This window comes from Enoplosus armatus, chromosome 21 (genome assembly GCF_043641665.1).
Source record: "Enoplosus armatus isolate fEnoArm2 chromosome 21, fEnoArm2.hap1, whole genome shotgun sequence".
Lineage (NCBI taxonomy): Eukaryota > Metazoa > Chordata > Actinopteri > Centrarchiformes > Enoplosidae > Enoplosus > Enoplosus armatus.
Genome location: NC_092200.1, coordinates 20,247,634 through 20,264,532, shown reverse-complemented (window position 1 = coordinate 20,264,532; position 16,899 = coordinate 20,247,634). Strand labels below are relative to the sequence as shown.

General features: G+C 39.3%; 1 protein-coding gene across 1 annotated transcript in view; it reads right to left on the bottom strand.

Annotated features, from left to right (window-relative positions):
• The window catches only part of LOC139304091 (dual specificity calcium/calmodulin-dependent 3',5'-cyclic nucleotide phosphodiesterase 1C-like), a 28,171-nt gene extending 13,174 nt beyond the window's left edge, over positions 1–14,997 (bottom strand). Inside the window, exons 1-10 of the mRNA XM_070927932.1 lie at positions 14,913–14,997; positions 11,246–11,296; positions 10,936–11,089; positions 10,267–10,380; positions 7,831–8,013; positions 6,156–6,222; positions 4,990–5,106; positions 3,919–4,059; positions 1,217–1,317; positions 760–888 (exon numbers count right to left, since the gene is read on the bottom strand). Coding sequence (XP_070784033.1) covers positions 760–888; positions 1,217–1,317; positions 3,919–4,059; positions 4,990–5,106; positions 6,156–6,222; positions 7,831–8,013; positions 10,267–10,380; positions 10,936–11,089; positions 11,246–11,296; positions 14,913–14,997 — 1,142 coding nt within the window. The remainder of the gene's footprint in view (positions 1–759; positions 889–1,216; positions 1,318–3,918; positions 4,060–4,989; positions 5,107–6,155; positions 6,223–7,830; positions 8,014–10,266; positions 10,381–10,935; positions 11,090–11,245; positions 11,297–14,912) is intronic.
• Between the last annotated feature and the right edge of the window lie 1,902 nt (positions 14,998–16,899).

The window sequence follows — 16,899 nt, the reverse complement described above, 5'->3', positions numbered from 1 at the left end:
TGGAGAAAAAACTTGACGTGCTAGAAAAAAACTGACTGCAATTTTGGAATCAGCATGCCAATTTTAGTTTTAATCAGCATAAAAATCTAACTCAACAGAATTTTTTTTTCAAATTGTTCCCCAGTGTTATTAATTATCCCGTCATGGCGACACTAATTGCAAATAACATACGGTACCTTTGTACACATCAGACAGATAAACTGTAACACAGAAATTCCAAGTTTATCCAGTTAAATATTTTGGAATAATGCAGCCGTCCTCAGATTGAGTCTTGAGCTCCGTAACTATTTACTTACTGTAACTTCTGTAACTTCCACCAACTAATGTTTATGGACGATCTCTGAGATGGAATGTGTTTCAAGAAGAAGTGGCTTTGTGGCTTTGTCTGTACAGCGAGAGACAGAGCTTGAAGAATGAAATAATCCGTGCACACAAATTATTAAATCGAGACACCTCCTGGTTTCCATAGGTTTATAACCAAATACTTGTGAAAATAATGACACGTCAACCTTAGCTGTATGTTGAGTTTAGTGTTATTTGGCATGTCAGGAAATGCACATACTAAGACTGCTGAACATCAGCATGTTAACATTGTAACTGTGAGCATGTTAGCATGCTGATGTTAGCATTTAGCTCAAAGCACCTCTGTATAATGGAGACGAAGTCTGTTGTTTGATTGGTTCCATCAGAGCAGCCATTGTTAGTCTTGTTGATTTATAGCCAGTAAAAAGTCATAATATAGAGATTGTCTCCTCTCACCTCCAGTCATCTTTGGAAAGATTAGAGAGGATGTTCATTTCATCATCATCCTGTAGGAGGCGATAGGCAGCGCTGACATGGTGGTTCTCCAGAACAGCTCGGTCATTGTACAACATGGCTGTGTCTGACCTGAAAATCCCACACAGCTACATTCATAACAAGGCTCATCTTTTTTTTGAAAAAGTGTTTAGTTTTAAAGGGAAACAATAATAATATTAATAACGTATGAAAAATGACCAGTGATGCAAGATGATTATAAAATATCAAACAACCACCAGTTTCATCATTTTTGTAAATGTGTTTTAGTGACTTGATGTGCACAAAATGAGCTTTTTAGTATTTACCTTTCATATCTCTCTTCACTTCCTAATTATGGAATCTTATTCTAAGCTGTCCTGAACATCATCAGCAACTACAGAGATTTTTAATGGCACAAATGATGCTGGGTGGAAATTACCTGGTCTGAATATGGAAGTTATTGGTTGTTCCTGTATGTTCATAGTCATGGATGGCAGCTGCAAAAATTATGGCAAAGATCTCCAACTCAGTAAGCCAATGCTGAGAGAGAGAGAGAGAGAGAGAGAGAGAGAGAGAGAGAGAGAGAGAGAGAGAGAGAGAAAGACATGTGATGTGATATTTTGGGACAAACACACAAAAGACACACAGGTCAGGAAATGTTCACTCCAGTCTAAGCTGCAAACTCGTTTAGGTATCGATTTTAACAATGCTTTAATGATGCCACGATTTTGTTTTGCTTTACTGAACTTCTTGTTTGCTGTCACAACCGCACAGTGTGAAATAAAAGTTGCAGAAGTCACAGAAACAGTAGTTTAGCTGTTCTGTGTTGACAACTGTTTTAAAGGGGTACTCCGCCAATTCAGTATCGTACTTCCAAAAGGTTGGGGGACTCACCAAAGACGGATTAAAAAGAATGGTTAAAAGCAGAGGCTGTCACAGTTTGCTCCTCAGTTCCCCTCAGCCCTTGTTCACTTCTCCCAGGCCATGTTCACGCCTGCCTTCTCACCTGAGCTTCCCCACCTGCTCCTCATTCCCTAATCACCCCTCACTACCGGTTCACTCCTTCTGTTCCTGGTCAGATTGTTAAGTCAAGTTCATGTGCTTATTGTATCCGTTTGTTTCAGAGACCTGTTACCTGTTTGTTTTGGATTCTGGCCTGCTCCTTGTCGGATTTGTCTGCCTGTTTGGACTGCAATCTCTGGTTTTGACCTTTGTTCTGCCTTTGTGCCTCTTTTTCTTAATAAATCCTCTTACTGCATCAGTTTGCCTCCTGTCTGGGTTTGGGTCCAGTCCCCTGTCTTCCAGTTATCCTGCTTAACCCACCGTGACAGAGGCAGCGATATCCTTTTAGTTTCCAATTAGGTTCAGATTCCAAAAACTTCCCCCCCGCATCAATAGTTTCCTTTGAGACTCCAGCTGCTGCTCAGGTTATGCACTCACAACCATGTAACCATGAGAGACAGACAACTAATCTCAGGCAACACCATCACATCAAATTCATATTAAATATTACTATCTGGAATCAGAGGGAGGGCCAAAATATTACAGGTTCAAGCCCCTCAGAAGCACAGCTGGTGGCTGTACCCTGCTGTAGATTAAGGCAGGCAGCAGGATTGGCTAGATTCATTTTAAAAATATATTCAGATTTGGTGAATGGCTTTGTGCAATGAAGTGTCCTGTAACTGATGATGTTATGGGGGAATGCCCTCAATCAGTACCATGATGCAAGTCCATTTTAAAACTGAAGATTAATATATCCAAAAACTCCAGATGTGTCTGCTTTTCCATCAGCAGCAGTGCTCACAGGCAGCAGACTGGACTGTGACTGTAAATTCTATAGTTATAATTCACACCTGAATGCATCACATGCCTGGCACTTTCCAAACAACAACATTAAAGGATTTTTGGTGAAATTAAATGTGTTTAATACTTAAAAATATGCTGATTTCAAAAGATGGAAAGTTGTGTGCTATTTTCAAGACCGGCCCACTTATCTTCATTATGTTTTTATTTTCCACCTGCCTGGATAACACACCTATGATGAGCCGACACCTTCACGGATAATGTTCACTTGTGATGAAGGTTAAAGGAAATTGCTGGCCACCTGTCAGTCACGTTGATCAGCAGAGATTCCGTAACCACTCAGAGGGGATGCTGTCTTGATGGCTGACAGAAATGTCTCCAACAGTATTGGACATGTAACCTGACATTATGTAATTTGTTTTAATTTATGACAGACTACAACATCATGTCAAACAATGCCCATTATTTTATTGTGTCGTCCCTACTGCTGTGTGACAGCTACAGGTATTTAATTATCAATAATAAACCCATTATTCAGTAACATGTGAACACAGACTTAAGTGAAAGAGGTGAAAATCATATGAAAGTGTTTTTTGTTATTTTGGAGAGTTCTGTGTGTGTGCATGCACATCCGCCAACTAATGTTTATGGACGATCTCTGAGATGGAATGTGTTTCAGGAAGAAGTGGCTTTGTGGCTTTGTCTGTACAGCGAGAGACAGAGCTTGAAGAATGAAATAATCCGTGCACACAAATTATTAAATCGAGACACCTCCTGGTTTCCATAGGTTTATAACCAAATACTTGTGAAAATAATGACACGTCAACCTCTGGATCCTAGACTTTCCATAAGCCAGCTCATTGGAGTCTTCTCATTAGACCCTCCCTGCCAGGTAAACACCCATGTCTTTCATATTTCACACCTCCAGTTGATTATGCAGGCTTTCATTAATTTATAGTCTCCCAGTCAAAGTTAAGATAACTCTGATGACATCACTATTACAGCATCAGGGTTATTTTCTCAAACTTGACAAAGCTCCTCCAGAACCACAGATGACATGAGTAGCACCATTATGACTGGTAAACAATTGACCTTTTTAAAGGTAAAATTGGTGGAACTCCTTTAAAACATAATTCATTTATAATGGCCGAATGTTTCTTTGCTTTTGGGTTTTGAGCTATGAAAGCTCTATATGTGTGCGTGACTTTAAGCACTCTTGGTATACTGAGGGCTGATAAAACCTTCTGAAATTATGATGAGACTTGATGGATTCACTGAGAAAATCTACATTCTTTCATAACATTTTTCCAGTCTGCATCAACCCAGCACAAGACTTACCACCATGCCAGTCTTGAGGAGCAGGTAATGGATGGTCTGTGTGACATCAGCAGCATGCATCAGATTGTGGTAGGGGTTCTTGTGTTTGCTGTAGCCCACCTCCAACGAGTCCACAAATGATATGAGAGCAGAAATAGGGACCTGAAATAGAGGCAACACACAAAGAGGAACAATGACAAATACTGCAGCGTTAATGTAAATTAACCATGGTTACATCACCTTAAAGGATAAATCCAGATTCCAGATTAACTTGGATGATATTGTTTTGTAGGCCAAAACTATGAATTAATTTGCAAATTAGAATCTCCCATCCAGACTTCTCTTCGCAAGCTCACGAAAGATGTAATATAACAGGTCTTAAAATGATTTCGGTATATTATTTAAGTACTTCAAAACATCGTTACCTTTTCTGAGCTCATACGGTGAGACCTGTAAAGGAGTACTCCACTGATTTACCACTGCACTCCTGTAACATTGTCAGATTCATGATTACAACGCAACCCGACCACTGACAGTTTGGTCGGAGATTCGGGTATTTTATGCTAGTAGCAGCTAATGTAACCTCAAGCCCCTAGCTCAGAAGTGACATCACATGAGGACATCCATCATCTCTCCGGAGGCACTGAAGGCTTTATACATCTCTTTCCACAGATGCAGTAGAACTCCCCAACACCTTTTTTAAACAGAGGTAAAATCGGGGGAGTTTCCCTATAATGTTTGCGCCATCTGCTTTTACTTGCAAAATCAAACAGAATAGTAATTCTACAGTAATGCAACATTGGACACAACCAAGGTGAGAGTATAGTGCACACATTTTTAAGCTGTGAAGACCTCCAAAGAATGAAGACATTGCTGTTTTGTACATTCATAGTACAAAAGACCAAACCAGTCCTGTGCAACATCTTCAATTGCTTTTCCTCTTTGAGTTTTTGTTCCATTTATCAATAAAAGTGATCACCACCTGGTTTTCCAAATTTGAACCAGGTATTAGAAAAATGTCTTTGGGAATGGAATAATACATCATGTGACTGACGTGACAGTGATAATAGCAATGGAAGTTTGTTGGCATACCTTGAAACGATTGATCAAGTCATATCTGGTGAGCAGCTCATAGAGGACAAATTTCAGAGCATGGTCTCCACTAGCATCATTCAGCGCAAACACATCAAAGGACCACATGTCCACATGCTAGAAGAGATACACACAAACAAGTTTCATTAGCACATGAATATCAACATACCCTTTCATTGCTATGGTACCTTTTTCAGAATCAGAATCAGAATCAGTACTTTATTGATCCCCAGGGGGAAATTACACAAGTTACACATGCTCCCATTCAAGAGTAGAAAAGTGGCATACATTTAGGAATGAGAAGCAAGTACAAATAAAGATATAAAGAAAATTGAAAATAAAAATAAAATATATACATTTACAATCTTTAAGTGAAAAAAGGAAAATAAAAAATATATACAGTAACAATGTATATGTATACTTATATGTACATATATGTATATGTATGTATTGCACTGATAATGTAAGTATTGCACTGGTGAATTTAGAGAATAAATAAGGAGGTAGTATGTGGCAGGTGAAATAAGTCCAGAATCCAGTCCAAAAAAAGTCCAAATAATTTTTGACATTTCAGTGGACATACTGTCATGTCCATGTAATGAAGAACTGGGAACAATATAGCAACGTGATGGGTAATGGTTGACTCATTATAGAAATATTAACATAACATAACAAATAATATAATAAATAAATAAAACACATACTAGACACTCTCATGTTTTCAGGGTTTTATCAATTCAACAGATATAATGACACAGTAGTTAAATAATCAGTTTAGAGGCAGTGTTGACACTGAACGTTTGGTGGAAATTCAGATTGCCCCAGCTGTGGCAATCTACCTTTGTTCCTTGCATCAAGTTTCTCCATTTCCTACTGATTTACCCTTTCAGAATCAGAATCAGAATCAGAAATACTTTATTGATCCCTGGGGGGAAATTAGATCTCCCTTCACAACCCTTCCCCAGCACACTTTCATGCATTCAGTCCATTATATATTTATAATTTCCCCCCGGGGATCAATAAAGTATTTCTGATTCTGATTATTGAAACTCAGAAAGTGCTGGGAATTTGTTTTAAAATGTAAAAAAATTAAATGCTCAATGCTATTTGTAAATGAATCTATTATATGCTTGTCACCATAAACAGACAGACATACACATGAATACCTTGAGCACAATGATGACATTTGGGGGATAACTGAGACCAGCCATGTTGGAGGTTCGTCTGTACATCCTGTCACAGAGATATAACACACACATAGACACATACCACAACACAATGTCAAAACAAGCCAACACATATTGAATTCTACACCGGCTTGTATGGTAATTCTTACTGTTCTGTTTTCTTTGAAGAAATTATTTTCTTATAACTATTTCTTAAATGTGCAAAGAGGGTTTGAAATTGGGACATAATATTTTCAAAATAATAAAATAAGACAAAAGCTCTCACAAAAAAGTCCCATGACGCAAGTTCAAGCCACTATCTCCGACATACAGTACCATATCAGTTTATACACCTTCAAATTAGGTAACTCATGTAATGGTTGCTATTACCTTTCCAAGAACATGCCACTTTAAAACTGGAAATCACATTTCCTTATGTCTGTATGTTGTTTATATAGCTGTATATTAGTTGAGAAATTATCTGTTTAAGTTAAGTCAATTAAATAATAGAAAATTATTTACTTTATTATGTTCAGTGATTGCTGGAAAGTACTGTTGACCAATGTCTAGTGTCTGTTTCAACATGTGACAAATATATTTGCATTTGACCAGCAAACTTAATTACTAGTTAAATGCAGCAAGCAGCACAGTGCTGAAAATGCCTTTTTGACGCAAAAGCTGATTTCAGAAGAGAAAAGAGAAAAAGGAGCTGAAAGATAAGTTTGCCAAGCTTTTTAATAATAGTCGCCCAGTTAACCAGTGAACCCTCCTGCTATATCCGGTCACGGTACACTAGCACACTAGCAGCAGGTCATCGCCATCAGAGCTCCCAACTTTCAGAGATGCTTATTATGGATCACCATTCAGTCATATGTACATTCAGTGATGTTTGCACTGCCCTGCTATTCATTCATGACGTTACCTGTCACTGTCCAGCAGCACAGAGATCCTTTTCAAAGTTAAAGCTAATTAAAAGCATCTTGCACCATGGCAGATGAGAGACTGAATGGACTGGCAATTAATGGCAGCTACAGTTAGCAGCAGTGGTTACTTTAACGCCATCTGTCAGCAAACTCCGTAAATCACAGAGAGTTGAGACAGAGCGGCCGGGGGACATCAGAGGGAAAACCAGAAAATATTTTCCCCATAAAATATGATCTCGCTTCACCAAAATCAGTGACTAAAGTTTTAGTTGGAAGTTGTGTTTTTGTACAGTAATCAGTGACGGCCAGTCCCCAGAAACACTCTGCTACTCATTTGTAGTCTGATAAACAGTAAGTTCATCAAATTCAGTGCCCCTTATCGCTATTTTTTAAAATAAGTTACTGTAGCTGTCATATGCCGTCCAGCACAGTGGATGAGGCGGTGCAGGCTCAGAGGCTTCTCCCTGCCCCTCTGGGCTTGAGGGAGCTGGCCAATCAGAAGAAAGTGGGCTTTTTTTGGGGGGGGGGGGCTTAAAAAGACAGGAGCTAAAATGGCTTGTTTCAGACAGAGGGTGAACCAGAATCAGAATCAGACTGAGGGGCCACATAAAGGGCCAGTATAAGATAAATAAGTACTTATAATAATTATATTAATATTATACTTTTTTTTTTAAACTCTGAATCATGCAAAGCTCCTCTAGTGGTGTCCCAGAATAATAAAGCCAAACTAAAGTAAACCAAACAAACCAAACCTCTCCACAAAGATTCCAGCCTGCACTGCATGGACGATGCTGCGGAAGCGTGGCTTGTCTTCATTACGGCGCAGCATCAGGCCCCTCTGCCGGGTAAAAGTGGAAGCCAACCAGTCACGAACCTCTGACGGCACAGAGTCTGACTGGATGTCACTCAGCTCATCCTCTGGATCCACCAATCGCCTGCAGGGAGAGGCACATTCATAAAAACCAAAAACTCATACAATGTAAAATGTATGCAGGCTACTTTATGTATGAACAAAAAAATAATAATCTAACTTATCACTGTGGTACTGTTTATTTACATGCATTGTTTATTTATCACACTTTCTCTTCACAGCTGTTGATTGATGCTTTAACTTTATCTTTAATATCTTAATCTGCAAAATCTTTGATAAGCAATTGAAAAAAATCAAAATCAGGATGCCAAAGCACTACATGCTGTGGTAGCAAAAACACACACATCTCTACCATAGACCCAAAGGATTAATAAATATAGAATCGTGCAGACATTATCATGTTTGACATTGTTCTACTCACTATCCAGTTAGTTCAAAAATCAAGTGTATTTCAAATTAGATACAATTTATTCAATTAAACATTTCTTTTATTTCGTCCTGTGCCATGCTGAAAAGCTTGGATGCCCTGGTTGTGCCTCGCTTCTCTTCTGCTCTCAAAAAGTAAAAAAAAAATAGGCCTGCGCCTGAGGTTTGGATCGCAGGGAGCTGGTGATGGTATTGCAGATGGCTTTTGCAATAGAATGGAGCATTACCATTTTATGCATCATTTCACCAGTACTGCAATCGTAGAAAATAATAAATTTTTTACTTGACAACTATAGGTACTAGTTGGAAGATTAAGATTTTGCTCATCATTGAAGTATCAGTACAAATAAACCAATTATATTATAATGGTACATACAATAATATAAAGTTCTGAAAGGGGCCGTCCTGCATAATGAGGATTCGCACTTTAGTACTGATAATATTTCTCTCAAGAGTCTTTACTTTGTAGTATTGCTACATTTACGTAAGTAAAGAATCTGAATACTTTACATTAAATTACACTTATTTAGCTAAAGGTTTTATCCAAAGCGACTTCAATTTCAACCATGTGGATACAACCCAAGAATTGCAAGAATCATGCAAGTACATCAACTTCATCAAATATGCTGAAAGTACTACATTTAGAGACAATAAGAGAGTTTTTTTTTTACTTTTTCCATCACTGCTCAAGAATCTAATTAATGACCAATCATGACAGCACCAAGCAGCATTTGTATGGAAGCAAATAAGGTATATGTAATATTTTGAGCTTGTGTATATGATGTTCACAAATAATTACACAGCCTGCAGTTGTATATCACCTTTTGTGTGCATGTGAAAAAAAACTTGCATGCACGTATCTGAATGTGTAAAAAAAGGTTTGTAGCTGTAGAAATATTTTGTGCATGTGTGAAAAAGTTTTGTGCACACAGATAAAATTTGCACATGTGTAAAAAGGTTTTGTAGCTGTAGAGGCGCCAACTCATGAGGACGACTCTCTGTTTATGTAAATACACAGCATGTAGCTTGAGAGCAATTTACATAGTGATTTTGCCGTATTGCCCAGGTTAAAAAAGCTAGATACACCAACCTCTGTAGCTAATGTTAGCCTTGTTATGCAGTGTGTCCATGCTTTATAAACACTTGCAGATGGAGCCGCTGCATAGACTGAAATAAAAAACAAAGTCAGATTGTAGAAGTTAGAATGTCACTGTAAAGTTGATTAGCTGAGAAGCCCCCTTCCCTGCCCATACTGTCAGTCAGGAGGAATTGGTGCTATACACATCTAAATGTTTGTGTGTAGATGCTCCAGCAGCTTTGTGATGTGTGATGTGAGCTGCTTTTTTATTCATAATTAAAATCCCTCTTTTCCCTCACATGTCTCCTGTAGTGATGCTGTGATCATCCTGCTTATAATCAAATCGTAACACTACATTTTAGTGTCAATTTTGCCTTTGAGGTCATTTTTTGGTTTCACATGCTTTTTATTCACTTTCAATAAATTTTTTTTGTTTGATTCCTGAGAGAGTTCACCGCTGTTTGTTTACCATTCATTTTCATTTACAATGGTATTTTTTTTGGCACCCCCAGCAGTTACCCCCGCTGCAGCCTAAATTGACTACCCACATTCAAAATGAATGGGAGGACTGCTGTTTTCGGCGTAACGTACACATTCACACATTCAGATACGTGCATGCAATTATTTTTCATCGACACAAAAAAGATGACTGCAGGCTGGGAAATTATTTGTGAACATCATTTTACAAGCTCAAAATATTAATTACCTTTATTTGCCTCCATACATTAGAGAGTGTTGGTGTACTACTGGTATCACACAGTGCATGTTTAAGTATGGTTATATAAAAGCAGAAGTGAGCTGAAAGCTCCTTGCCTGTTTTCCTCAATGTATAGAGACTCAAGGACTGAGGCGGCATATTCCAGATTTTTCTTCAGGTCCACCAGAGATGCCTCCCCCCTCTCTAGCTGCTTTACAAGACATCGCAACCTGCAACACATAGCCACCACACCAACATCAGCCTCACCACTTCATTAAACAATACCACTTGCTTGATTTGGGGGATAGAATCAGTCAGGGAGAGAAGGAAACTTACTGCTTGTTACAAGCATCACAACTGTCCCTTAGATTGACATAATACCTTCAACATTTGGCCTTCCATAACTTACAGAACTCCTAATCTTTGAATACCTTTCACTATAAACTGTGTTTTACCACAACAGATGTCGCTGAATGCACTCATGTGTCCATATCTCCAGGATGATAACATACAGCCTTAAATGAATAAACACAACTGTAGTAACAGTGTGACAGAGCTTTATTGATTTTGAGTTAGGAGCCAAACTTTGTTAACCTTTTAATTAGAAACTGTCCTTTGAAATGGAACTAATTCCTCTTGGGACTAATTTATAAAATCTTGAAATGATTCCATTGATTATTTTTAACCCAGGATAAATATAAATAATAAATAATGATAAGGAGAAACAAAGACAAGGTATGTTTCTGTTTCTGTATATGTGTGTTGTTTCTGTGTGCATGTGTGACCTGATAGCAGTCTTCTCCATGGCGTCGGGTGCATCAGGGATCGGCAGCTCATCAGCCAGGATCTCCTCTGTGCTGCGCCGGTCGATCAGAATTCCTTTGTGGTCAGTGACACCGGCTGTGACAGCTGTACATAGTGCATTCTGGGACCATGAGCCTGGACAATTTTCATACATAGAAACATCTTTTGCTTGCTTTTACGTGTATCTTCCACCACGTCATGTCTACCTCTGTTGCACACCTCATGATAAGAACTACTGAATTTCCACAGTTGAACTTGAAATTGAAAAATGATCAACTTTGGTGAACTCACGTGCAAAGCGGGCCAGTGGACGGCGGTTGCCTTCCCCCGCCTCATTGGCAACTGTAAAGAGAAGAATTAGAATTTACTTAATTTTATATTCTCATTGGTAATATCAGTCAGATGTTGAAAGGCCTCAAACAGCAATACTTTGCCTGATCAGACCTCTCCTCAGGACTGTGTTGGAGTGTTTGACTGACATCTCCCATACTCTCCTGTTGTACCTGTTAAAGTGGGATAACCTGCACCTTTATTATTTCTACTAGTACATTCTGTTTGGTTGACCTCATGTAATTCCTAGGATACCGCCGCCCAACTTCAACCTGTGCGGAGGTCAAATCAGCCAGAGCACCTGAAAACACCCATGTGGGCAGGACAGTGTGGGAATTCACAAATTAAAGCTGCACTAAGAGAATAATTGAGAATAAATGAGTGAAAGTCAACAAGTAATGTGTTGCATATCAATATAGAAGAATCTGTGACCCAGGAGGACAACTGACCCTTCCAATTTTTAATGGAAGGCACCCAGAAAGAGTGAAGGATTAATAAGTGTGTGTGTGTCTGAAAGTCATAGGGGGATGGGGAGCACGGCTGAAATCAGGCAGAGGAGGAGGAGATAAAGTGCAGCCAGATTACGCTCTGTGACAGAGGCCACTTCATTAGTAATAATGACTCCCTGGGCTGAGCACCCTAACAACTGACAACACACGCGCACATTTATTTGCACCAGTCAAAATGATGTCACAGTCATTTCCCATCTCTTCTGGTTCCCATAGAGACAGCAAACACAGACACATACTGAAGAAGTACATGGCCCTGAGTTCTACTAATGTGAATACAGAAATGTAAGTGATTCACTGATTCATCATACATGCTATTTTCTGTAAAAATGAAAAATGTTATCATCCTATACATTGCATATACACACATTTATATTTGTGTGTCCCAGTAAACAATAGAACAGCTCTGATCTGAATGTGCTCGTCAATCCAATCCTAAAATATCTAATGAGTGCAGTACTTCAATCATTGTTTGTATGCATGCACCCTTTTTAGCAGCATATGCTCACCATAAACATTTGCTTGCATTGCAGTCACATCTCACAGCGATAACAGTGGCAAGGCGTTAGATCATAGAATGTTCATATGAGTCATTTTGGATGGTACTGACAAACGTCCATTTTGTCATATGGTTACAGGGTCTTGTTCTTATATTTTCATTAACACCGAAAATGGTCAGCTAATGTAAAGCTTTCTCCCAGAACTAGATTGAATGATGTCATTCACTGGCCTACCTGTTGAATGACATCACCAGGGACTACTATGGTGTCTCAGACAAGCCGCTTGCTGAATAGGAAGTGTGGCAGGAGGAGTGGAATGTGTTTGGGGAGCCAACAAACTACCACTGCTGTCTATATTACTCTGCAACATGTTCGATGAGCTGCATTGAAATGTTGAAGCCTGCTTCAAGTATTGTGAGTCTAGCTTTTTGGTATTTTTCAAGGGATTTATGTGTGCTGTTTCCACCAACACCTATTAAACAAGCCTGAAACACCAATGGTGATCCTGTGTATATATACATGTATATACTGTATATTTTTTTGTTTTGTTTGTTTCTTTGTTCACACCAATGCACATTTGTAAATGCACATTTCTAAATTAAGTGTGTTTTTATCGTGACACCACAGTGGGATACTTACACAGGGAGCTTGCTCTGAGAAGAGTTCCTCCCAGTGTCCACAGCCTGACTGAACTTCACCATGTTCATAATCTGGACGGACCTCCCCAAGTTAAGAGTGTTCAATAATATTATACTGTCCCTAACTTCATGTCCATGGCCAGAGCCAAAAACTGACAGGGATTTCCACTTGGTCAACTGTACTGCCTCCAAACTCACTGCAGCAAGTCTGTCTGGACAACACCTCTACTTTCCAAACTCTTTGACCTTTAAGGGTGGAAATTCTTGTCAGTATTTGGCTTTGGCCATGGACAGGAAGTTAAGGACAGGTACCTTTTGGTGGTGCCTTGGTCCTCTGTTTTTTTTTTTTTTTGGTTGTACATGCTTCCTTTAGGTGATATTGTCAGAGAACATAAGCTTAATAACCACAGCTATGCTGATGACACACAGCTGCATATTTCGTTGGACCCATGTGATGACCAAACCCTTTGCCATTTAACAACTGGTTTGGCTGCAGTAAACAAGTGAATGCAGACCAACTCTCTTAAATTAAATGGTAAAAAAACAGAAATTGTTTTAGTTGGTCCACAAATAAAAAGAGAGCTAGTTCTCACCAAACTTAATTTAACCCAACTGGTTAAATCAGAAGTCACAAGCCTGGGCATTTTCCTAGACTCAAACTTACATTTTAAATCCCCCAAAGAGAAGGTGACCAAAGCAGCTTTCTTTCATTTAAGAAATATTGCAAAGGTCAGGTAGATTAAACTACTGTAATGCTCTCTTCACCAGTCTCCCAAAACAATTTATTGATAAACTACATTTAATTCAGACGAAAGAGAGAACATCGCCCCAGTTTTAGCTAGCCTGCACTGACTACAAGTGTGTTTTAGGATTGATTTTGAAGTTCTTTTACTTGTTTACATGGCTCGTAATGGTTTGGGACTGGCCTACATTACTAATTTTTGGTCGTTTTATAATCCTTATTATAGCCTCTTAGATCCTCTGCAGCCGTTTTTTTAAAATACAAACTATCACACGAACAAGAAAATATGAGTAGGAATTCTCTAAGCTCTGCACTTGATTTAATTTGCCAGTTTTTATTTATTCTCTTGTTTCTTCACTTTTTTGTAAAGCACTTTGAGCAAACCGGGGGTTTGAAAGGTGCTATATAAACACAGTTTTATTATCATTATTATTATTAATATTATTATTATTGTTATTATTAATAATAATAATAAAGTTGCTTTTCCTGCTGTACCAACCAAACTATGTGGACCTGCTGACAAAGCACTGTATTGTTTCACATTTTATTAAAAAAAACCCAGCTACTGCTGTTTCAGGCTTTCCACCACATGCTGAATCTGGCTGCAGGGATTTGCTCCCATTCAGCCTCAAGAGCATTAGTAAGGTTCAACATTGATGTTGGGTGATAATATCTGGCTCACAGTCACCATTCCAGTTCCTCCCAAAGTTGTTAGGGTCACGGCTCTGTGTAGGCCAGTTAACTTCCTCCACACCAAACTGGGAAAACCATTTCTGGCTTTACAAATGGGGGCATTGTCACATTGAAACAGGAAAGGGCCAAACACAAACTGTTGATGCAAAGTTAGAAGAACACTATTTCCTAAAATATCAGTGTATGCTAGAGCATTAAGATTACCTTTCAAAACAGACCCTGACCAAACATACAATAAAGTATGTGGACAGGGACGTCCACTTTCACCATAGACAGAACGCAAAAATGTCACATTCAACTAGATCTCACATTCACATGTCTTCAAATTTAAAGAGAAAAAGACCAGGTCTAGACGGTATGAAGCAAAAATGATAGTTATAGATATTCAAAGCTGTCCATTTTTCTCTTGAAGCAAAGAAGGAAGACAGAGGAAAATGTACCTGGAGAGTGAGCATCTACAATTCAAATACAATAAACCTTAAGTAAAGAACACCATCTGTTCAGCAACACAATCATCATACCACACTGTAACAAAGTGTCTCTTACCGATGGTGAAGCTGAAGCCATCAATGCTGAAAGTGGCACTCCGACACTTTTTAAATCCCTGTTTTTTAGATGTCTGTTCTGTCATTGTGGCTCTTGATGTGCTCTCCCCTGCTCTGTCTTTCAGTGGATGAGCGTGGAGAGCAGAGCACTGTTTTCCCAGGAGAGGAGTAAACCCAGCGGCTGTTCCCCTCTGAGTGGCTGTAACCCTGGCAGTGCTTGTAGTCCCGCTGGAGGCTAGAGGTGCTGCCAAGCCTTCAGCAATCGTGTTCAGGAGGAATGCTGGCCTCCTCCCCCTCCTCCTCCCTGTTCTTCATCCCTCAAGGCCACTGTGATCCTGCAGGAGCACTCACAATAGCAGCTCTCTCGCTCTGTCTCTCTCCTGCTTCTCTCTTATCTCCATCATTCACAGCTGACTCAGCTGCAGATTATGTGTCTCTTTCTCCCCCGTGGTCTGCTATATGGCCAGCCTCACTTATATCCAGTAGTCTTCTCCTTCTTCACAGTCTCCTTGTTCATCCCCCCTCTACCTTACTGCCTCCCTCCCTTCATCTCTCCTTTGAACTCACTTTGAACTTATTTCCACCTATTCTTTCATTTTCATTTTTCTCTTGAGGCAGCTCTGAACTGTGTGAATATTTATGTTCAAAGACACTTGATAAATTCATTTCTGCATATTACTGTATATTTTTAAGTGTATATTATAGTATGTGTATGCCCAGGAAACACGCAACATCAGGGAGACATTCAGATCATGTCTGTGTACCGTCCATCAGTCTAGACCCACAATGTCTGGTGGACATGCAAAACGGGTTCAATATCTGAACGTCAGACTAGGACCCCTTTTGGACATCTGTGGACATGCAACACAGGTTCAATATATGAAAGTCCAGCTAGGGACCCTCCTGGACGTCTGTGGACGAGCAAGACTGGTGCAACATCTAGACGTCTGACTAGGACCCCTTTTGGATGTCTGAAATATCCCCATTTAAATTCAGTTGAATGGCAACCTTGCACATTTAGTGTATAGCATCACATTTAAGAGGAATTCAGTATTCAGTGCATCACTTCACAAATGTGTGTTACATTTGTGAAGTGATGCAAACAGCTGTGATGCAACACATTTTGCAACACGAGAAAGCATGAAATGAACAGGGTTGATTGGAAGGGGACCTTTGAGTGTTCAGACCTGGTATCAACATGCGTCCTGGGTGATCCGATCACAAGTGGACAGCTCAAAGTACGTCTCTGCACACCTGGCATCAACATGTGTCTCCAGTGACCACTTGTGATTGGATCTCACTTCTGCACTCTACATGCAAATAAACACGTACATCATTTCCATCTGCAATGACCAAATGCATTGTTGTTTTTGACCTGAATTTGACGAATTCACGGTTTATCAGACCACAAATGAGACAAGAATTAGGTTGGGAAAACAATAGGCTAGATGCCGCCGGAGCGGAGTGTTTCTGGGAGCTGCGCCTCACTGATTACCGTACAAAAACAAAACTTTATAACTTTATTCACTGATTCTGGTGAAACTTAATCATGTTTTATGGAGAAAATACGTTCTGTTCTGAATGATTCCAGGAAACAAACAGTATGCCTGATTGAGTCACATAAGATGACTGAAGGGCTTTGCCGCCTTCAGCAGGGTCAAATTATAGAAGACCACAAGGTTAAATGAGAGGGGGGATGTCTGATAGGGTGGAAAAGAACATGAGATGCCTAAGAAGCCCTTGCAACAGAAGATGAGTGTACCCCTCATTAGGGTACATAAGGCTATAAATATTTCCAGAATGAAGTGGAGTAAGGGAGAGCAAGGAGGGATCCTCCAATGTGAAGAGAAAAAGGCAGAAAACAGATACAATACATTAAAAGTCTTCAGACAAATATGGGAGTAAGCAGCAACTGACCTTCAATTGAAAGCTTTACATGCAATAACATACAAAAGAGGAATGAAAAAAATAGCTTTGATAACAAATTA